The 20,345-nt window shown below is 39.4% G+C and overlaps 6 protein-coding genes across 9 annotated transcripts; 3 read left to right on the forward strand and 3 right to left on the reverse strand.

Moving 5' to 3' along the window:
- Positions 1–89: 89 nt before the first annotated feature.
- Positions 90–1,754, forward strand: LOC108597033 (MOB kinase activator-like 4). 2 transcript variants are annotated; one of them, XM_017983326.2, is made up of 3 exons: positions 90–443; positions 532–905; positions 954–1,754. In XM_017983326.2, the coding sequence occupies exons 1-3, from the start codon at positions 384–386 to the stop codon at positions 1,207–1,209; spliced, it is 690 nt and encodes a 229-aa protein (XP_017838815.1). In that variant the 5' UTR covers positions 90–383; the 3' UTR covers positions 1,210–1,754. The 2 variants fall into 2 exon arrangements, with proteins under 2 accessions (XP_017838815.1, XP_017838816.1); XM_017983327.2 differs by having other exon boundaries at positions 92–443; positions 972–1,754.
- LOC108597032 (FAD-dependent oxidoreductase domain-containing protein 1) lies at positions 1,538–3,149 on the reverse strand. Its single transcript, XM_017983325.1, has 2 exons — positions 2,937–3,149; positions 1,538–2,878 (listed from the first exon to the last, which is right to left on the reverse strand). The coding sequence occupies exons 1-2, from the start codon at positions 3,147–3,149 to the stop codon at positions 1,778–1,780; spliced, it is 1,314 nt and encodes a 437-aa protein (XP_017838814.1). The 3' UTR covers positions 1,538–1,777.
- A 398-nt stretch (positions 3,150–3,547) lies between these two features.
- Positions 3,548–10,632, reverse strand: LOC108594882 (ribonuclease P protein subunit p25-like protein). The gene is made up of 5 exons (XM_017980020.2): positions 10,615–10,632; positions 4,211–4,321; positions 3,971–4,152; positions 3,799–3,915; positions 3,548–3,737 (listed from the first exon to the last, which is right to left on the reverse strand). Exons 2-5 carry the CDS (start codon positions 4,313–4,315, stop codon positions 3,548–3,550), a joined length of 594 nt encoding a protein of 197 aa, XP_017835509.1. The 5' UTR covers positions 4,316–4,321; positions 10,615–10,632.
- LOC108596253 (tyrosine decarboxylase) lies at positions 7,462–12,038 on the forward strand. Of its 2 annotated transcripts, XM_017981806.1 has the most exons (8): positions 7,462–7,520; positions 7,858–8,017; positions 8,490–8,797; positions 8,856–9,290; positions 9,352–9,566; positions 10,671–10,797; positions 11,271–11,776; positions 11,831–12,038. In XM_017981806.1, exons 2-8 carry the CDS (start codon positions 7,888–7,890, stop codon positions 12,018–12,020), a joined length of 1,911 nt encoding a protein of 636 aa, XP_017837295.1. In that variant the 5' UTR covers positions 7,462–7,520; positions 7,858–7,887; the 3' UTR covers positions 12,021–12,038. The 2 variants fall into 2 exon arrangements, with proteins under 2 accessions (XP_017837295.1, XP_017837297.1); XM_017981808.1 differs by lacking the exon at positions 11,831–12,038 and having other exon boundaries at positions 10,869–11,350.
- An 816-nt stretch (positions 12,039–12,854) lies between these two features.
- On the reverse strand, positions 12,855–14,259 carry LOC108596256. Of its 2 annotated transcripts, none has more exons than XM_017981810.1 (3): positions 14,168–14,259; positions 13,453–14,108; positions 12,855–13,405 (listed from the first exon to the last, which is right to left on the reverse strand). In XM_017981810.1, exons 1-3 carry the CDS (start codon positions 14,182–14,184, stop codon positions 13,167–13,169), a joined length of 912 nt encoding a protein of 303 aa, XP_017837299.1. In that variant the 5' UTR covers positions 14,185–14,259; the 3' UTR covers positions 12,855–13,166. The 2 variants fall into 2 exon arrangements, with proteins under 2 accessions (XP_017837299.1, XP_017837301.1); XM_017981812.2 differs by having other exon boundaries at positions 13,236–13,383.
- Positions 14,260–17,312: 3,053 nt separating this feature from the next.
- Positions 17,313–20,246, forward strand: LOC108596255 (aromatic-L-amino-acid decarboxylase). Its single transcript, XM_017981809.1, has 3 exons — positions 17,313–17,600; positions 18,233–19,337; positions 19,419–20,246. The coding sequence occupies exons 1-3, from the start codon at positions 17,471–17,473 to the stop codon at positions 19,930–19,932; spliced, it is 1,749 nt and encodes a 582-aa protein (XP_017837298.1). The 5' UTR covers positions 17,313–17,470; the 3' UTR covers positions 19,933–20,246.
- Positions 20,247–20,345: the final 99 nt, after the last annotated feature.

The following is a 20,345-nucleotide window of genomic DNA, read 5'->3' on the forward strand; positions in this document are numbered from 1 at the left end:
TTGCTGTACTCTTCACACTTAATGCAGCTCGAATTTAGTGTACTCTCTGCAAGTCACACACTGTCATCCGCGCGTTGATTAAAACAAAAAAATTTTCTCGCACAAAGCAAAGTGTTTTAGCTCAATTCATAGCTAATTAAATGTGAAATGTGTAAACTAAAGCAATAGTTACACTTTACATAGTTAAGCTTGAAGCTACGTTTGGCTCGCCACGAACGCAACGTTTGTTTGAGTTCCTGGTCGCCGTTGCCTGGCACTTTTCACAGCTTGGTTTTGTCTATTCAACTGTCACTGCCTCCCTTCCCTGCACAGGCGTAGTCCCAGGTAAAAGGTGTCTGAGTGTGTGTTTTGCATTGCTCCTTACGGCTAAGGCAAGGTGAAACATGAAGATGGCTGACGGCTCGACCATATTGCGTAGAAACCGGCCAGGCACAAAAGCTAAGGTGTGTATAAATAACGCACGCAATTGTTGTTTGCAACTTTCGCTTTAACAATTTGTTGTTGTTGTTGTTGTTGTTGTTGTTGCGATAGGATTTCTGTCGCTGGCCCGATGAACCGCTGGAGGAAATGGACAGCACGCTAGCCGTGCAGCAATATATACAACAACTGATCAAGCGTGATCCCTCAAATGTTGAGCTTATACTGACCATGCCAGAAGCGCAGGACGAAGGCGTCTGGAAGTACGAGCATTTGCGTCAGTTTTGTATGGAATTAAATGGTCTGGCAGTGCGGCTGCAAAAACAGTGTTCACCCTCAACGTGCACGCAGATGACAGCAACCGATCAATGGATTTTCTTATGTGCGGCACACAAAACGCCCAAGGAGTGCCCCGCCATTGACTATACGCGCCACACATTGGACGGCGCTGCCTGTCTGCTCAATAGCAACAAATACTTTCCAAGCAGGTATGTTAAAGCGGCGTGCAAAAGCAACTGGCCACATAATCAGTAAAGTGATCTCACCACACACAGAGTTTCCATCAAGGAGTCGTCGGTGACGAAGCTGGGCTCGGTGTGTCGACGTGTTTATCGCATATTCTCGCATGCGTACTTTCATCATCGTCGCATCTTTGACGAATTCGAGGCTGAAACGTATCTATGCCACCGATTCACGCATTTTGTCACAAAATACAATCTGATGTCCAAGGAGAATCTGATTGTGCCCATTAACGAGGAGGAGGATGCAGCACCCGGTGAAAGTGAAGCCTAAGCCTAGACTCAACACAAACACACTGCATAAGAAATTAAGGACAGCAGCAGACAGAGACTGTCCACTCATAACAACACTCACTTAAACATATTTATAATATATATTTACTAATAGCTTGCATTAGAGCGAAAGGAAAGCGCAACTTTTTGTTATTTTGGATCAAACAGACAGACAGACAGACACAAGAGGCGGCAGCAGCTATAACTGACGTTTAGAAATCAATTCGCAAAATTATTTTGTTTGCTGTTGAGGGCAAAAGCCCACAATAATACGTATTTGTTAATAAACAAATGCATCTAAGGGCGCGCCAAAATTATCAACAGTTATATTACGTTTAAATTCACATTTTAATTAAATTATATGTAGACACACACACATACAACAAGTACACGAAGTTATCTGACGATTCGTTTTATAAACTTGAACCAAGGCTATTAAAAAAAAAACAGAACTTTACTAATAACAAACAGAAACTACAAATATATACACATACCGAACAAACCGAACAAGAACAATTGCAATAAATCGAAAGTACATACAATTAATTAGAATTTTAGTAAGCGCGCACTTAGACAATATTCACCTCCAGCATGGGCTGCTTGGCGACCAAGCGCTCAAAGCCAAAACGCTGCAAGTCCACGCTGGTAAATTTGCCATCCAGTATAAGTTCGGATATAGCACGACCCACTGCTGGCGTCTGCTGTATGCCATGACCACTAAAGCCAGCGGCTATATAAAGATTAGCATAGTGTGGATGCTTGCCTATGACACCGTTGGCATCGAAGCTATTGTGATCGTAGTAGCCAGCCCAGCTGCTCTGCACCTTGATGGACTCAAAGGCGGGCACACGTGTCGCCAGCGTAGGCCAAACATTTGTCTCAAAGTAGCCATGATCCACATCCAGCGTATCACAAGCAGGCTCCTCCTCCTCCGTTGGACTGCGTCCGCAAAGAAAATTGCCACCCATGCCATCGCGCCTGAAGTAAGTGCCATCGGGATCTATAGTTAGCGGTGTAGCCATGCCTGGACAGTTGCTGCCTTGCGTGCCAAAGACATAAACATAACGCTTGCGCGGCTCCACGGGCAGCGGCACGCCCAGCACACCCGCACCTGTGCCTATGTTAGCCAGTCGCGCCACCTGTCCAGACTGCGCACCGGCAGCCAGCACGCAAGTATCAAACTGCACGCTGCGTGGTGCGCCATCATCACACTTAACCAGCGCGCCACTAAGCTGACCAGCTGCGTTCCATTCAAAGCCAACGAGCTCACCATTGGCAAATTGTGCGCCATGTGCGCGCGCCTGTTGCTTAAAGCCCATGAGCAAAGCCCAAGGATCGAACCAGCCCTCCTTGGCTGTGCCATAGCAGCCCAGCTCAATGCCCTCGGTGTTCATCCAGGGAAAGCGTTGGCGCAAAGCCGACGGTGTTAGCAGCTCGTTCTGCGCGCCCAGCTCACACTGCAGCTTGGAGTTGCGACTCAGTACATCAGCGCCTTGTGCAGAGGCTAAAATCAGATAGCCATGTGGACGATAGTTCAGCTCTACATCGCCCAAATGGCTGCGACAGTTGCTAATGAACTCATAGCCAAACAGCGACATTTGTATATTCTCAGCCAGCGAGAACTGCTGGCGTACGCCGCCCACAGACAAAACCGTCGAGGCGCTTGTATACTAAAGATTTTATAATAAGCAATTAAATCAAACGTAAATTAGCTTGCTGGCCACTTACGCGTGCATCTCGCTCTACGACCAGCACATTGAGTTTTTTTCCCAGCTTTTGAGCTCTGCTTTTAAGCCAGTAGGCGGAAGAGGCGCCCATGCCGCCACCACCAATGACAAGCACATCACAGCGCTTGGGCAAAGCATCGCCAGACGCAGTAGTCGACTGACTTAGACAGCGCAGCTGGGCGCTCACTCTCAATACACGTCCCAGTCGCAGCATTTTTGATACTGGACGTGTGAATAGCAAACGCTCATGCTGATAAGCTACACAATTGGCGAACAGATTAGATTTCAGCTGGGTTATCTAAGTGAGCAAACAGTAGAATAATCTAATCATAATGCTTAAGACTTAAATCGCAGCAACAACTTAGCACCCGGTACTTAATGCATAAACGGTCTTATAATTTAGTTACATGAAGCTAAGTACGTATAGACATATTCAGCTGTCTACAATTTATGTTTGATAAGTTTATGCTAGCTTTAGTTTGCGAGTGTCTACTGTATTGCAATACAAATTATTAGCTAAGGTCATTGCTTAGACCATTTGAAGCTTATCAAAGCAAACAAACTATATATACATATATTATTTTTTATTGCTTAGATAGCAAATAAGTTTATTTAACTAGCAGCAATGTCAATGTCATGTTTGCTTTGTTGTTGCTGCTGCTGTTGTTGTTGTTGCTGTTGTGGCTTGTTGCGTCCATATCTGGGACGTTTTTGCTTGCGAGCATTATTTTCAGTTGGAGGATTGCGGCTGCGCGGTTCGTCATGCTGCCAAAAATCGCTAAGCGTATTTGGCTTTTGCAAACTGTAATATAAATGAATAATTAATTAATATTTATTAAAATATATGTAAGCATATCTGGTACCCCACTGTGTCGGCAGGCAGCTCATCGAGACTCATAAGTATATGCAGCGTGGGTATTTGGCGTGTAACTATAAGCTCCTCTAAGCTTTCCATTTGTGGCTTCCAGTGCTCCTCCAATCTTAAGAAAAATTCAACAATAGTAAAAATTAAAATAATTTAGCTTTGCAACTTACTTAGTATGCGTCATGCGTGTGACCTGATAAAGTGCATGACTGCGCTTTATTACCTCAGCGCAGGATATAGTCTTGACCACGCCGCCACCAGAGCCGCTCCACACCAGCGTACGATATTCACCCTTATCCAGAGCCTGCTGCGCATGGCTTATAACATTTCCCACCTTGGTGCCGCCCTTCACCTGCAGCAAACAATTTATAATTAATATTAATTATGCTCTCAATTGCTTGCCCACCCACATGCATCCACAGAAAGTCCTTGTCCTTTGGCATGCAATCTTCAAACGGCAAATCGCTTTTGCTCTGCTCCTGCTCCACATTCTCCGCTTTGCGATAGTGCATCATTTTAGCCTGCAAGCAATAAATAAAATTATTAACCAGCCAGGTCAACAGGCGCCGCACATTTTTGTATGCCCTGCAGCATTAACCTTGAACCAAAACGCTGTTAAATATAACTGCGCAAAAAAAATAATAAACAATTTAGCTGAGAAGCCATCTACAAGCCACTCATAAACTGTCCTCAGCAGTTATTGCCACGACAGTCTGTGCAAATTGAATAATTGCCGCTTTATGAGACGAAAGCAGCAGCGTTGACACTCAAACTCAATCTATATGGGCAACAAGGAGCTAGAGAAGCGCAGTCATGGGCGTAGCCAGTGAAGCATCTACATATGTTTGATCAAATTATTTATTTATTTTATTTATTTATTTATTTAATGTTGCTTTCGCTTTCCATAATATGCTGACAGCAAAAAAAAAAAAAAAACATTATAGTATTTATATACAAAATATGTAAAATTATATTTAAAGGTAATTTATAGTTATATCTTTATTTTTAAAACCTTAAATATTGCGAGTGTTAAACAGACCCACATTTGTTGCAAGATTGGGGAAAACCCAAAAACCCAATCAAATCATAAATATATTATACTTAAGTAAGTTAAGATACACCGCTTAGTAATAAACTCTGAGGTCTCTGTGTTGATAAACAGAATAAAGTTTATTATAATCAGAACAGAGACTCGAAGGGGCTCATGCAGTAAATAGTTAGTTGTGCAAAAGTTTTGAGTTAAGGGAACAAATTCGAGGTATACTAACAGGAACCGAGAAATTAAGTTGACCCAACAAATATGAAGAATCAATTTCCCTTTAATTAATTTAATCATGAACATGACGCCAAGCATGATTCGTCGATTAGTTAAAGATGGAAGATTAATTAAAGTAGTCTACTAGAGTAAGATTGTAGATCAACACCTGGAACCCAGTTAAAGCCACGTAAAGCATATATTTATATAATAATACAAATTTTATTATGACTAACTCTAAATTGTAATACCAACTTTTAAAAGCTGCAACTATAACAAAATCAAATCACATTTGACTTTATATAATTTTATGTTGTTTTTGCTTAAAATATATTTAGCTATGTTATGAACAAGCAATTTTTTGAAAGAACCAAATATAACAAGTTATGACAAGCAGTAACCTATGGCAGCTAACCCCCACCCCCACTAAAATACATTCTCACTGCGCTCATGTGCGCTGTTATAGTTAGCAAGCAAAAAGAAGCTGTAGGTTGTACCTCTCTCTTACTACAACATTTTTAAAAAATATTTCAAGCTTAAATCCTGTTACATAAAAATCATTTTCAATTTTTAAGTTTTATTTTATACTTTTGGTAGTTCGCTTAACATTTTTCAGTTAGTTAGCCAACAAGTCGCAGCTGCCCCACTTGATGGGAATTGCGCTTGAAGTGTAGCTCAAGTGAAAGTCAATAAAAAAGCATTTCTACAGCAATTAAATGCGCGCGGCTGCAGCAGAAATTTTCCCATTAAATAAAATGCTGTTGGTGTCGTCTTGGCTGAATAACAAACGCGAGCAAACGGGCCAGCAACAGGCGTGACACACAGAGCTTGCCACTTGTTGAAGCTAAACAAGATTTGGGAGGGGGGGAGGTGAGAGGGGACTGCAAAGGAGCTCTGAATTCGACAGCCGTTGCGGCAAGTTTATTAATGAACTTTTCACAAAACTGAATGTGCTTAGAAATCCATGACCCAGTCATACACCCACGCACAAACACACACACACACACACACACAAGTAAATATAATACATATAAACAATTATCGCATGTTCTATACGCAGACAATTCAACCATTCAATGCAGCAGAAATAGCAGAAGGAAGCTGAAAAAATGGTTTGAAGGGCGGAGCGTGGTTTTGGAATGTTATGAGGAATGCCTTCGAAAAATTCCAAGTGACAGGCGCTGCTGCTGGAACTGCTTTGACTGTCTCATTGACAACAACGTCAACGCAATGGGAACATCATTATTATCATAGCCAACCATTGATGCCATTCGCCAAGACTCTCAAGTAGGTCTCAAGTCAAAAAGAAATACACAGCACAGCCAGAATAAAGTTCAAGTTGAATTCTGAGTTGTAAGTTGTAAATAACAGTGGCAATTACTTAAGTAATTGCAGCTTTAAGCATAAATTATTTAATTATTGTTGAGCAGCGCATAGTTACAAGCTAATTTACACAAGTAATTAAGCACATTATGTGTAATTATAACTATATCCTGAATTACATTGTAATTGTTTGTAAAAATTGCAATTACGTAAGTAATTTTAGCTTAAACCGAACAATATTTAATTATAAATTAGCTTAGCATAGTTTCAGTATAATTTATAAAAGTAATTAAGGCACAAATTCTTAAGTATATGTCCAATACAAAAACAAATAATTGCAATTACTTGCAAGTAAATTATTCATAAATCAATTATTAATGGCAATTATATAATTACTGAATTAAATTACAATTATGCATTTTTATCAAATAAATATCATATTAATAAAATACAAATTTAATACTGCCTAAATTTTGTTCTAAAGTGTAATTTGATTTAATGTAAATGCTATCAATAATACAATGTGTTTAGCTTAAAGTCACGCTTAGTTAAAACACGTACACGAAATTAACTTTATACACAATTGTTTAAACACATTAACTAAATTGTGTGCATAGAATTAAACATTTGCTGCAATTGAATTTTGCGTATACGTAATCTTGAAGTAAATGCTTAAATGTTTAATTCAGCTGCTGCATATTTTCACGCACACCCACGCACATGACTTTAACGCACACACGCACAACAATAGGGGTGCCTAAGCAGTTTTTATATAAAAATTACAATTTAATAAAATAAAATTATGGCGCAAAATTAAAGTAAAAACTTGAGCAGCAAGTTTCAGCTTTAAGTGCTTGCAAGAATATATTTATTTTCAGCAGTTTTCTGCTGCTGGCAACCACTGTGCAAATATTTCATTTATTCGTAGCCGCCCCCAACCCACACTCAAAAGCACGCCCACTTCGGCCGCCCCCACCACGCAGCTCGTGGCTGAAGTATGCATTCATTAGACATGCCAAGGAAGCAGCAGCAACCGAGCTTAGCTCCTGGCCAAACCGCAGAGCCAGGATCATTTGAGGTTTGCAGTTCGTGGCGAAACGTTTAACGCGCTTCAAAGCCGCAAAGATACAAACAGAAAAATTGTAAGTGCTTGGCAGTGTTGCTGTTAATAATAAACTAGCCCAAGAATTTAGTGCAGATAATTAAAATCTCAAACTAATTGCTAACAGTTAAAAGACTTACAATTTGTTTATTGGCAAGCAGCAGCAGGCGCTGAAGCAAAAACAACTGAATAAATCTAATGCAAAATAAATTAACAAATTAAATGCAAAAGTTGTAAGCCTTAACAACAAATAAACTGTTAAACAAGTGCCTAATTAATTAATCAATTGGCAATTAAAGTGTAACTATTGCCAAGGCTAAAAACTAACAAATTACATAAATTAGCTGCTGATTAATTTGCCTTAATTTGTTACTTAGTTTCGATCGTGTAGCTGAAACAATACAAAGATGGATAGCACTGAATTTCGAAAACGTGGCATGGAAATGGTTGAATACATTTGCAATTATCTGGAAACATTGGGCGAGCGTCGCGTTACGCCCAGCGTGGAGCCCGGATATCTAAGGCATCTGTTGCCAAGTAAGCTTTGCTATATAAGTATGAGCAATTATTTTGAAAAGTGCATATAAATTATTTGGAAAATATATAAACAAATTTTGGCATGCGCTCAAGAGTTAACAAAATTTAAATAAAAACTCTGTCGTTTAAATTCAAATTAAAGCGCGTTGCAACATTATATTTTTTTTTATATTTCTGCTATAATAATTTAATAAAATTATTAGCAAATATGCAAACAAATTTTGTCAAGCGCTCAAGATTTTACGAATTTAAACGCAAAATTCTCAAATTAAAGAGAGCAGCAACAAATATAATTATATTCTTTATATTCTATAGTTTTGCATAACTTTAAAAAATGCAAAATTCCAAAAGTGTCGGCCGCATTCTATAAAATTACTTAGCTTAAAAAAATATTACAAAACATGCAAAGTGCCCAAAATGCATTTAATACTTTTATATTCATATGCTATAAACTTGTCTAAACCCAACTTAGCTGAGGCACCGCAGGAGCCTGAGGATTGGGATCAAATCATGCTGGATGTGGAGGATAAAATAATGCCGGGTGTTACCCATTGGCAGCATCCCAGATTCCATGCCTACTTCCCAGCGGGCAATTCGTTTCCCTCTATACTGGGCGACATGCTGGGCGATGGCATTGGCTGCATTGGCTTCTCCTGGGCGGCCAGTCCAGCTTGCACTGAGCTGGAGACCATTGTGCTGGATTGGCTGGGCAAGGCCATAGGCTTGCCGGATCACTTTCTGGCGCTCAAGGAGGGCAGCACTGGCGGCGGTGTTATACAGGTAAATCTTAAGATCTTTTGTTGCTTTAGGGTCTAATGCTGCGCCTGCTTTGGATTAGACATCGGCCTCGGAGTGCGTGCTGGTTACCATGCTGGCGGCACGTGCTCAGGCGCTGAAGCGTCTTAAGGCGCAGCATCCGTTTGTGGAGGAGGGTCATCTGCTCTCCAAGCTGATGGCCTATTGCAGCAAGGAGGCGCACAGCTGTGTGGAGAAGGCGGCTATGATTTGCTTTGTCAAGTTGCGCATATTGGAGCCCGATGAGAATGCCAGTCTGCGTGGACAGACCATTGCCGAGGCCATGGAGGAGGATGAGCTACAGGGACTGGTGCCGTTCTTTGTTTCCACCACACTGGGCACCACCGGCTCCTGCGCCTTTGACAATCTGCCCGAGATAGGCAAGGAGCTGAAGCGTTTTCCCTGCGTCTGGCTGCATGTGGACGCCGCCTATGCCGGCAACAGTTTCATCTGTCCCGAGCTCAAGCCGCTGCTCAAGGTACGCGCGCCACACCAGCAAAACTTGTGTAGGCTCATATGCTAATCAAATTTTCACGCAGGGCATTGAATATGCTGACTCATTCAACACCAATCCCAACAAATGGCTACTGACCAACTTTGACTGCTCGACGCTTTGGGTGCGCGATCGCATCCGTCTGACATCAGCGCTGGTTGTCGATCCGCTGTACCTCAAGCACGGCTACTCCGATGCGGCCATCGACTATCGTCATTGGGGAGTTCCACTCAGCCGTCGCTTTCGTTCACTGAAACTTTGGTATGTAGCGCCCAAAACTCAACTCAATAGTAAACTAACAAAACTCTTTGAAGTCAAGTGTGTGTGCGTGTGTGTGTGTGTTGACTATTGTCAAATATTAAGTGTGTTTTTGGCTTGTGGGTCCAGCACTTGGCATATTATTTATTATTGTTATTTGCATGTGATTTAGTTGTAAAAACAAACGGGCGAAAAAAAGAGACACAACTGTCAAAAGTTTGAACATATTTTGAGGATTTGGCTTGTCAGATAACAAGAGCTTAAGTACAGTAGCTATTCGTTATATGAAACTTCTAAATAAGACACTTGCTATAGTAAAAAAAATAACATTTTGTTTAATCTCAAATTCATTTGAAATAGAAAATCATTTAAACTAAATTAAACTTTGATTTTGCTTCAGCTCAAACTCAGTTCTTAAAAAATTCAATATAATTGACAACTACGAAATTAAAGCTTGGACTCGCTTTTTCTATTAATTTTAATATTAATATTTTCTAGTAATTAATTTTCTATTGAGCAACCTTTTCTTCAGTTGCTTATATTGAATATTTGCTGTATTTCAAATTTCGTTTGTTTGCCAATCTGAATAATTCATCATGACTGGCAAAGAAATTTCTTTTGCTTTACAATAAATCATTTAATGAGTGAATTCTTGGAAATCATTAATACATAACATACTCGTAATAGCAATAAACTATAATTAAAAAAGCAATTTAAAATCGATGCAAGTGCTATAGTTATTAATTATTGGATAATCCACACAACTGGGAGAGAACTCAGAGCTTTAAGCTAAACAATTAGTTTTGAATACAAAAGTAAATGTTTATTTATAGTTTTTTTCAGATTTTCTAGTTTGCTGGGAAACTTTGATGCAAAAATAAATTGCATAATATGCGCATAAAATAATTCAAAATCAATTGCGTTGCCTTGGTAAAGAAATTTGTTTGTCAAACTCAAAATGAATGATTTAAATTCCAAGAAATACTAACAAAGACTCGCATGATTTTGATTTTTGTCTGCTCTTGTTAAATTCCTTTTAACTCGGAAATACCTTGAAACTATTATTTGCCTTTTATGATTGTCTGTGGGTCTCTCTCTCTGTCTTAGGTTTGTGCTGCGCTCTTATGGCATATCCGGCTTACAGCATTATATACGACACCATATCAAATTGGCCAAACGTTTTGAGGAGCTGGTGCTGCAAGATAAACGTTTCGAGATCTGTAATCAAGTCAAGGTGAGTTACATAGCGAACCGCAAAGAAAACTCATAATAATTGGCGCAATTAATCATGTGACGAGTTCAAAGCACCTTTGGCTACTTTTATGGCTCGCATTGAATGTGTGTGTATGTGTGGGTGTTGGCACTACTTTATCAAAAGTTTTCTTTTGTTGGCTGACGCACATAGCAGCAACATAAAGTATCCATCAGTTTTTTATTATGTTTTGTCTGCGCTTTGTAAACTAAACTGAGGCGAACGTGCAGAATCGCACAGAAAAAACGCAAGCGAGCGTAGCTGATGCAAATCGGCTGCCGAATTGAAGTAGTTGCGGTAATTGGCAAGACTAAAGTGATTCATGCCACGAGTCTCTGACAGCTGCCTCTCAAATCAAAGTGGAGGCACTGCTCTATACGTAATAACAAGCGCAGATTGCGTATACGCCATGAATTGAATTGTTTGCTTCGCTTTTGCTTTTTTGACTCTGGCAGCTTGGACTGGTTTGCTTTCGCCTGAAGGGCAGCGACAAGATCAATGAGAAGCTGCTCAGCAGCATCAACGAGTCGGGCAAGCTGCACATGGTGCCCGCCAGCGTCAACGATCGCTACATTATTCGCTTCTGTGCTGTGGCTCAAAATGCCACCGCAGAGGACATTGAGTACGCCTGGGACATCATTGTGGACTTTGCCAATGAGCTGCTGGAGAAGGAGCAGCACGATGAAATAACCGACATCATCAATCGCAAGAAGCAGGACACTCTGGCCCAGAAACGTTCGTTCTTTGTGCGCATGGTTAGCGATCCGAAGATCTACAATCCGGCTATCAACAAGGCGGGCACACCCAAGCTGTCCATGGAGCTGCCCTCGCCGGTTGTAAGTCGCGGCAGTGCGCCCATTATACGCACCCAAAGCTCGGTGGATCACAACTCATGGATCTCCTGGCCGCTGGCGTTTCTATTCAACAGCAATGAGGACAAAGGCAGCAACTGCTCATTGCGGTAAGTTTATTAAACAAATATAATTGGCTTTGCTTTATTAATTTGCTTGCGCAGCTTTCGTCACTTGGACACCAATGTGCGACCCACAAACTCGCGACGCAACTCGGGCGCTGGATCCTCGCCCTCGCCCGAAAATGAGCAGAGCATTGTCAACATGCAACAGCAACAGCAACAACAACAACAACATTCGCCACGCAAATCGCCGATGGTGCCACGCCGAATATCTTCACGCGATAATCACTAAAAATGCAACTAAAGTATTATGCAAATTATATAAATATATTATAAACAATTAGCTGAAATATAGACCAATCTACTCTAACAAAACTTCTTCTAGCAGCATTATCAGTATTATATTAAACAAATTTTGTTGCTGCTCATTTAAATAATGTAACAATATTATATTATGAATATATATATATATATATAATAAATAGTTGGCGTAATCAGCTGCTATGCAATGTTAAAAGCTGCGTTTCTATTAAATAAATTACAGAGTCTTGATTCAATTTTGGATGCTTGGACTTTCTATAAAGACAGTAGAGTAAATTTAGTTAAAAGAGTCTTAAGCTGTCGGCTATGCTAGAATATTTAATAGTTTAATTAAGGCAATGAAAGCTTGAAAACTTTTGAATTTATTTTAAAACTTAGTTTAAAGAGCGAGGCGCAACTCAGAGTCCTATACTGTTCAATTAATTTATCAATCAACCAAGAAAATTGCTGCGGCTCTCACAAACTACAGAGTCTCATACTGTCGCTTGTATCCAATTTGTGCTACATTTTTAGCTTAACCAAAAATTTTCCATAGGCACTAAAAGCTTCAACTGTTTAATTAATTAAAGATGACTTGTGCTTTTGTTTTTTTTTTTGGAAAATTTGTTTATTTTTTTTTATTTTCAGCTTACAAATTGAATCACAAATTGCATGAAAATCACTTAAACAGGTTAATAGGAAATATTCAATTAGAACTATTGAAATTTGCTGCCTCATTAAGCAAATAAATTAATTGCAACTAATTTTTTTTCTAGCGAAACAGCAGATTTATTACAATTTCTACAAATTGTCTAAACGCGCGCATACAACAATGAACAAACTGTTTAATTATAGCCAACTAAATAAGCTGACACAATTGGTACATAGCGCAATTTTCGCATTAAAAGATATATTATGCTAAGATTTAGTATTTCCGCAGCTTTTTTTTGGGCTACAGCACCTGTTAGAACTGCCAGTCAAAATTATGAGTTTTTGGTAGAAGCAAACATAAACAGACGGAGCAACAAATGGGGTATAAACAAATAGTTTAGTATATAGTAGTGATGCTATAGCTATGACGTCTTAATATGGAATTATGTGGCTATGACTAAGACATACAAAAATATATAAAAAAAATTCAATTATGAACCACATTGAGACTCAAAGCTTCTTGCACTTTTTGATTAATTTCCTGTTGCTCGCGCTTTTTGTGAAACTCACGCAGCAGTTTTTTGATATAAGCGTCTTTAGCTTCAGTTGAAATTAGTTTGAGCTGCTTGCTCTCGAGGTCATAGGTTAGAAAATGTGGCGTTTCAATTTGTTGTTGTTGTTGCAACTGCAGCGGCCCACGCGTGCTAAATTCAAACAGATTTTTATCTAATTGATCAATTATTTTTTAACTGCAGCAGCCAAACAAAACTTACTTATGTCTGCCGGCATGCGTTTAACTAATTTCTGCTTTAGACTATCGCTAGCAAGTGGACTGGTTTTCTTTAAAAGACGCTCCAGCGTATTGTCTGCCACCACAGCAGGCTTTAGTGCTGCCCCCGTCTCTGGCGTCTCTGGCTGCAACTTCACCTGCTGCTGCTGCTGCTTGGCCAGCAAATGTCCCATCAGCAGTAGCTGCATATTGGGCTCATGCTTCTGATGCTTCAGCTCCTCTTCCTTTAGCATTCTGCCCACTATATCATCAGCAGTTGGTAGTTTTATTGCCGCATCCAGCTTCGTTTCACGCTCTTTGCGCTGCTCCGCTGCTTTGCTTTTTATCTTACGCTTATTCGGCTTAGCTTGTTCTTCTGCTGGCAGCTGCTGCTTGTAGCTCTCTAAGCGATCTAAAAGTGCATCCAAGTTGGGCTTTATCTTTGATGTATCCTCATAGTTATCCGGTAAATAGCCCAACTCAGTTAGTTGCACAATCGGCGTTTGCCAACTTTTGATTACATCGATTAGTATTTCGTTATAATTTGCACCCAAGCCCAATCTATCAGCATCTTTTTCATCTTCATTTTCACTATCATCCTCTTTCTCTACTTCTTCTGCTTCCAGCTGCCAGCACAGCGCGCTAAAGATTAATAGACAGCTAAGAATTGCTTAACTTAGACATTTGTTTGCAATTATTGAGGAATTTCTTTATTGTACCTTAAAATCCAATGCATTGCGATTTTTACAGCTATATAGAAATTTATAGAAATATATACTTTGATTATACGCTTTTAAGCTGAATTTTAAAGCAAGGCTAAAGATAATTTAGCCATATATTAGATTTAAGTAAAAAGTCTGAAAATACTAGAAATTATTTAATTTCTGATTTAAGGCAGCTAATATAAGTATTTAAAATCTTGTAAAAACAGTTAAAGAAAACATTCAAACTGTGTTTTATATTTATTTATTCATGTTTAATGTGCTCTTTAAAATTCTCTTTAAATAAAGTATTGAATAATAAAAGCAGCAGAAGCCTTTCATCAATTTCCATTTCATATTAGAACATTTGTATTTTTTTTTTTTTTGTAGTCTAGCAATATTTTGTAAAATTAATTAAGACAAGAATTCTTCAGTTTTAATAAGGAGACATTTAATTAACATTAAAAAAATAAAAAGTGCTGAATATCTGATTGAAAAATTCTCACTGTTTGTTGCTTTAGCTGCTTTGTGATCCATTTTGATGATAAAAATGTTGCTTAGTCTTCACTATTTGATTCACAGCAGTTATTTATAATACTTAACATTAAACTAAAAACTAATTAAAAAGCCGTCTCGCGCAATCACAAAACTTTCATGAAATGTTTGTCGACATTTTCAATTAACTAAAATAAAAAATAAAAACGAAATCTAGATACCAAAGCAAAAGCCAATAAAGTTTAATTCAATTAAACTGTGATACATAAGCGAACAATTTCGCCAAAGATTTATTGCTAAGCTGGCAATTTATACAGAATGCCAAAATTATGAATTGACAACAAGACGCGACAGAATACAAATTTCATAAGATGAGTTTGGACTTTGTCAGACTGTCTAGCTGATGTTAAATTTCACGATGTGTGATATACATAGTTATGCATATATAAAAAATCTGATAATTAATGAGCCAGATGTAGCGCAAGCCGCATTAGCTGTTGGCCAAATAAAAAAATTCCAAGACTTGGTGCCAGGCCCCGTGAGGAGAAGTTGAATAGAAGGCGGATGAAACAAAATGGCCCTCGAGCTACTCAAACTGTGACCGCGTAAACTGAATACGTAGTTTATATTTAGACAAACGACGTCATACGCAACGTTTGCCCGACTGGGCGCGCTTGTGAATGAAAGCTAAGCAGTGGCTGCGGCTGTGGCTCTGGCTGTGCCGCCAAAATAAAAAGAAGATCGTCAGCCGGTTAAAACAAAAGCTGCAAAGTCATGCCACGCTCTTGGCCCGCACTCAAGGCGTAAACTTTAAAGCGTCTCAAGCGTCGCGTGCGCCATTTCATGCATATGAATCATACGCCGCGTTGGTTGCTAAGGCTGAACTTTGATTCGTATTCGTACAATTGTTTATATGTTAATATGCAGAGGCGTTTAAGCCAAAAGCGCAACCAACATTTAACATTTTGTTATATAAGCACTTAACGCTAATTAACAAATCAAAACAAAGCCATGGCATTCATTCATTCATTCAAACATGAATATGCACGTTTACATGTTTACCAGCACCACCCGCACATTTAAAAACAAATTTTATTTGCATTTGTGCATTTGTTTAGAATTTTTCTGTGTGCTTTTTGCAATGAGCGGCAAGCGATTCCATTGAAGTGCCAGCTACGTCACATTTATTGAATTGCAACTGCCCCCAATTTGTTGCGATTCGTCATGCCGCTAATCTATAATCTCAATTTTCAATTTTACACGTGCTATTTGCACAATTATTTGGCAGTTGTGTGCCAAAGTGATTCCCCCTTAGAGACAAGTTAAAGATTAACAAGACTTGAAGCTTAAAAAAGTTTGCTAAACGTTAGCGAACATCAGTTGTTCAGCTCATGGCTAATTTCACGCCTATAGCGGTGCTAAAAATTTCTATAATATATACAAAAGACGAAGACGCTTTTGTCAAAAAATATATAAAAATTCCCCTAATTCGGCAATGTGCTCAAATTGTCTATTAAGCTATTTTTGTTTAACACAAACACGTGCTGGTCATAGACAAAAGCGGCAAAAGTAATTAATTTTTAATAACCTTTATTATGTCATTGCCAGGCGAGATAATTATAAATAAAATTGAGCTGCATATATAACATTATTTTCTTACTTTTGTCAGTTATTTTCTTTGCTAAGTCATATACATTTAAAACCCACTATTCATTTATTTGACTCTACACAGAATGGTGTACAAAAGACTTTTTAGTTTATTTAAATGAACAAAAATATGTACAGTGTCTTACACTGTTAACTGAGCCCAATTTTACTTTTTCTGCAACTTTAATATGTAAGAGACAATAATTATTTAAATAAACTTATGCATTTTTTGTACAGAGTCGCTTATTGTCGTTTGCGCCCGACAATACTTTTCAATTTAAGAAATTTCCAATGTTTAGAACTTCGACATTTCAAAGAGTGTAAAAATATTTAAACAATGTTAAGATTATTATAATATTTATATTTTAATATAATCAATTAAATGTTTTTAAACAAGCTTACCGATATTAAATGTATTTATTAACTATAATACTTATAATCACATTATTGAAATAATTTATTTATTATACGTAAATTCCCGCAGCTCTCTCAGTTTGCCCACTATAATTTATAAATTCAATACAACAATTGGTAACATGCAATCAAATATTAATTTGTACATACGTTCATAGATATGGCAACAACAACAACAAAAAAGAAAATGCACATGTAATGTGCTATTAATAAATAGTCAATCACAGCACGAAAAACCTTTCATTTTGCAGTTGAACCATATAATTATGGCAAGCGAATGAATGAAAGAAAAAAAAGTTAAATGTTTTCCGTGTAGGGATTTTTTTTAACTAGTAGCTCTTACCCCCACATACGAGTACACGCAACTCTCTCGGAGAACTGAACAAAATGGCACAAGCGGGTTTCCCAAATGTTAACGAAGATGTTGGCAAACTACAATTGTCCGTAACTTGAGCAACGAACTGAGCGCAGGTGTCAAATGCTGCGAAAGAGAGCGCAAGAGAGCGCAGCGTGCGCATAGGGCTTACGCTCTCTTGAGAGCGAGAGAGCGCTTTCTATATAAAAACGAATGCAGCCGACAAGTTCAAATCAAACGCGCCAAGGAAGCTGCAAAGAGCACAACGCGAAAACGGATTAGAGTGAACTAAAGACTTAACTAAAGACTACTGCTAAATTTTCCATAACAAGTGCATAAAGTGTTAATTATTTGTAACAAAGTGTTAAAGTGTTAACTAATAATCACACACACACACACACACACGCAATATGAATGTGGAAGAGTTTCGCAAATATGGCAAAGAAGTCATTGATTATATCTGCGCCTATGGCAATAATATTGAAGAGCGCGATGTTGCACCCACATTGGATCCAGGATATTTAAAGAAATTGCTGCCAGGTATGTGCATAAAGTATTTGTGCTATTTTTAAACTAAACGTGACTATAAATTGTACACCAAAATATTTGCGCAATTTGCCAAAATTTGTTTGACGTGCTTGTTAAACAATTTCTCAAAAATTATTTTCTACGCAGTCTCTCGACTGATGTGTAAACAACAATTAGTTTAAGGCTGCTAAACAAATCGAGCTAAAAAAAAAAAAAAAAGCAAACTCAACAAGCACTTGAAAGACTTTTGAATACGCCGTTGACTAATTGTAAGCAAACACTACGCCTTGACTTGCACTTGTAGCTCTTAAGAGCTAAGAGTGCCCCCCACATCATTCGGCTGGGAGAAACAAATGAGTCGTATTATTAACTCAACTACAAGTATAATAATTAATTTGCGCGTGGGCTAAATCAGTCTAAGGTCAATTCAAGCGAATTTCAAGCGAATTCCACGCAGTTAGTTAGTAGCGTAAATATTTATGTCTAACAAAGACCACAGTACATGTAGTTTAACTAAACAAATCAATTAATTATGCACACGCACACACACACACATAGACAGGTAGCCAAAAAGAAAACATAAATATTAGCTTGTGCTAGTAGTTTATAGGTGCTAAAATTTATATGTATTGTTTACATTGCAGCGGACGCACCACAATCGCCCGAACCATTCAAAGATGTGCTGCAGGATTTCGAGCAAAAGATAATGCCAGGCGTAGTGCATTGGAATCATCCCAAATTCTTTGCCTACTTTCCCTCGGGCAACTCGTTTCCCTCTGTGCTGGGCGATATGCTAAGCAGCGCCATTGGCTCCATAGGCTTCAGCTGGGCCAGTTGTCCGGCAGCAGCAGAGCTCGAGACTATAGTCATGAACTGGTATGCCAAGGCCTTGGGCTTGCCCAAAGCTTTCATAACAGATGCGCCTGGCAGCACTGGCGGTGGCGCCCTGCAGGGCTCCGCCTCCGAGTGTGCGCTCGTCTCGTTGATCACAGCGCGTGCGCGCGCCATTAGCGAGCTGAAGGGACAAACGAGCGTGCATGATAGCGTCTTCTTGCCCAGCCTCATAGCTTATGCCAGTCGTGAGGCGCACTCCAGCGTAGAGAAGGCTGCCAAAATGGCTTTGGTCAAGCTGCGCATCATCGACGCCGACGAGCGTGGACGCATGCGCGTGGATCTGCTGCAGCAGGCCATAAATAACGATGTCAATGCTGGACTTACACCTTTCTTTGTCGTCGCCACAGTGGGCACCACTGGTGGTTGCGCCTTTGATGACATCTCTGCCATTGGCAAAGTGTGTCGTCAGGTTTCGGGCATTTGGCTGCATGTGGATGGCGCCTATGCTGGCAACTCTTTCATTTTACCCGAGATGCGTGTATTCTCCGCTGGCCTGGAGTACGCCGACTCCTTCAATACCAATCCCAACAAACTGCTGCTGACCAACTTTGATGCCTCAGCGCTTTGGGTGCGCGATGTCATGACGCTTAAGAGTGCGCTCAATGTGAATCCTTTGTACTTGCGTCACGAGCACATGAATGGCGTGGACTATAGACACTACGGCATACCCTTGAGTCGTCGCTTCCGTGCACTCAAGCTTTGGTTTGTCTTCCGCACATACGGCGTCAAGGGATTGCAGGCATATATACGTAATCACATGGTGCTGGCCAAGAAGTTCGAGATGCTGGTGCGCAAGGACGAACGCTTCGAGGTGCGCAACGATGTGCACCTGGGCTTGGTTTGCTTCCGCATGCGGTAAGTTTGCTCGCATATGAAATATATATAGAATCTTTTGATTTTCGTACTAATTTCATTTTCTACATTCTTTCATTTCAGCACTGGCGATGAGGCTAACCATCAGCTGCTGGCTCAGATTAATCACTCGGGTAAAATGCACATGACGCCTGCCAAATTCAATGGACGTTATGTCATTCGCTTTTGTGTAACATACGAGCAAGCCACAGAGAAGGATATTTTGGATGCCTGGGCGCAAATTAAGGCTTTTGGCGAAGAAATCATGCGCGACTGTCCGATGGAGATCAGCTCAGCACCGCCTACGCCCGAAACCGAGCGCTCTGCCTCAGATACAGTGGCCGGCAAGCCGCCAATCAAGAAGAAGCTTACGCGCACCAAGTCGCTGCGCTTCTCCTTTACACGCAGCATATCAAAGGAACAGTTCCAGAGTCAGAGCGAACACCTTATGGATGGTTGCACACCCATCTTGGTTGTTGACCCCAAGTTGATACAACAGAACTTTCAGCAAGCAACAGAAAACAATGCGAACAACAACAACAATACTACAAAGCTAAATCACATTTCTGATGTGGACACGGATGAGGCAAGCAATTGAGCTGGAACTCAATGCATGCTAATGTACTAACTGTATATAGTATTAATAGTTGTTCGGTTTAAGAACGTGCTGTAATGAGGCCTGTACCTAAAAAAAAACTGACGACTTTAAACTGATCGCTTGAATTTTAAGTACATATTTATTTAGTTTTAAGCTGCGCTGTTGTATTTCAATTAATTTATTGTTGGGTTCCTATTACCACTTGTAATGCAAACTAATTACATATGCATTGTATGCTTAGTCAAAAGCTCGCCTATTACCACTACAAAACTTATTTATAAACATAAACACAAACATTTACTAAGCATTTGATATGCGCAATATTTTTTTAAATATATACAAAAAAATATATACATATGAATTTGAGTTTTATTAAACTTACGACTGTTGCGAATTCACTGCGTTATTCACTT

This window comes from Drosophila busckii, chromosome 2R (assembly GCF_011750605.1).
Source record: "Drosophila busckii strain San Diego stock center, stock number 13000-0081.31 chromosome 2R, ASM1175060v1, whole genome shotgun sequence".
Classification (NCBI taxonomy): domain Eukaryota; kingdom Metazoa; phylum Arthropoda; class Insecta; order Diptera; family Drosophilidae; genus Drosophila; species Drosophila busckii.

Excerpts from the sequence above, each read along its gene's own strand:
- LOC108597033 (XM_017983326.2), top strand. The coding sequence starts at position 384 with ATGAAGATGGCTGACGGCTCGACCATATTGCGTAGAAACCGGCCAGGC. Across the intron at positions 444-531 it reads GGCCAGGCACAAAAGCTAAG|GATTTCTGTCGCTGGCCCGA; the intron begins GTGTGTATAAAT and ends TTGTTGCGATAG. Across the intron at positions 906-953 it reads AACAAATACTTTCCAAGCAG|TGATCTCACCACACACAGAG; the intron begins GTATGTTAAAGC and ends TAATCAGTAAAG.
- LOC108597032 (XM_017983325.1), bottom strand. The coding sequence starts at position 3,149 with ATGCTGCGACTGGGACGTGTATTGAGAGTGAGCGCCCAGCTGCGCTGT. Across the intron at positions 2,879-2,936 it reads TCGTAGAGCGAGATGCACGC|TATACAAGCGCCTCGACGGT; the intron begins GTAAGTGGCCAG and ends TAAAATCTTTAG.
- LOC108594882 (XM_017980020.2), bottom strand. The coding sequence starts at position 4,315 with ATGATGCACTATCGCAAAGCGGAGAATGTGGAGCAGGAGCAGAGCAAA. Across the intron at positions 4,153-4,210 it reads AGGACTTTCTGTGGATGCAT|GTGAAGGGCGGCACCAAGGT; the intron begins GTGGGTGGGCAA and ends TGTTTGCTGCAG. Across the intron at positions 3,916-3,970 it reads ACACGCATGACGCATACTAA|ATTGGAGGAGCACTGGAAGC; the intron begins GTAAGTTGCAAA and ends ATTTTTCTTAAG.
- LOC108596253 (XM_017981806.1), top strand. The coding sequence starts at position 7,888 with ATGGATAGCACTGAATTTCGAAAACGTGGCATGGAAATGGTTGAATAC. Across the intron at positions 9,567-10,670 it reads TTTCGTTCACTGAAACTTTG|GTTTGTGCTGCGCTCTTATG; the intron begins GTATGTAGCGCC and ends TCTCTGTCTTAG. Across the intron at positions 11,777-11,830 it reads GGCAGCAACTGCTCATTGCG|CTTTCGTCACTTGGACACCA; the intron begins GTAAGTTTATTA and ends TTGCTTGCGCAG.
- LOC108596256 (XM_017981810.1), bottom strand. Across the intron at positions 13,406-13,452 it reads ACGCATGCCGGCAGACATAA|ATAAAAATCTGTTTGAATTT; the intron begins GTAAGTTTTGTT and ends TTGATCAATTAG.
- LOC108596255 (XM_017981809.1), top strand. The coding sequence starts at position 17,471 with ATGAATGTGGAAGAGTTTCGCAAATATGGCAAAGAAGTCATTGATTAT. Across the intron at positions 17,601-18,232 it reads TTTAAAGAAATTGCTGCCAG|CGGACGCACCACAATCGCCC; the intron begins GTATGTGCATAA and ends TTTACATTGCAG. Across the intron at positions 19,338-19,418 it reads TTGGTTTGCTTCCGCATGCG|CACTGGCGATGAGGCTAACC; the intron begins GTAAGTTTGCTC and ends CTTTCATTTCAG.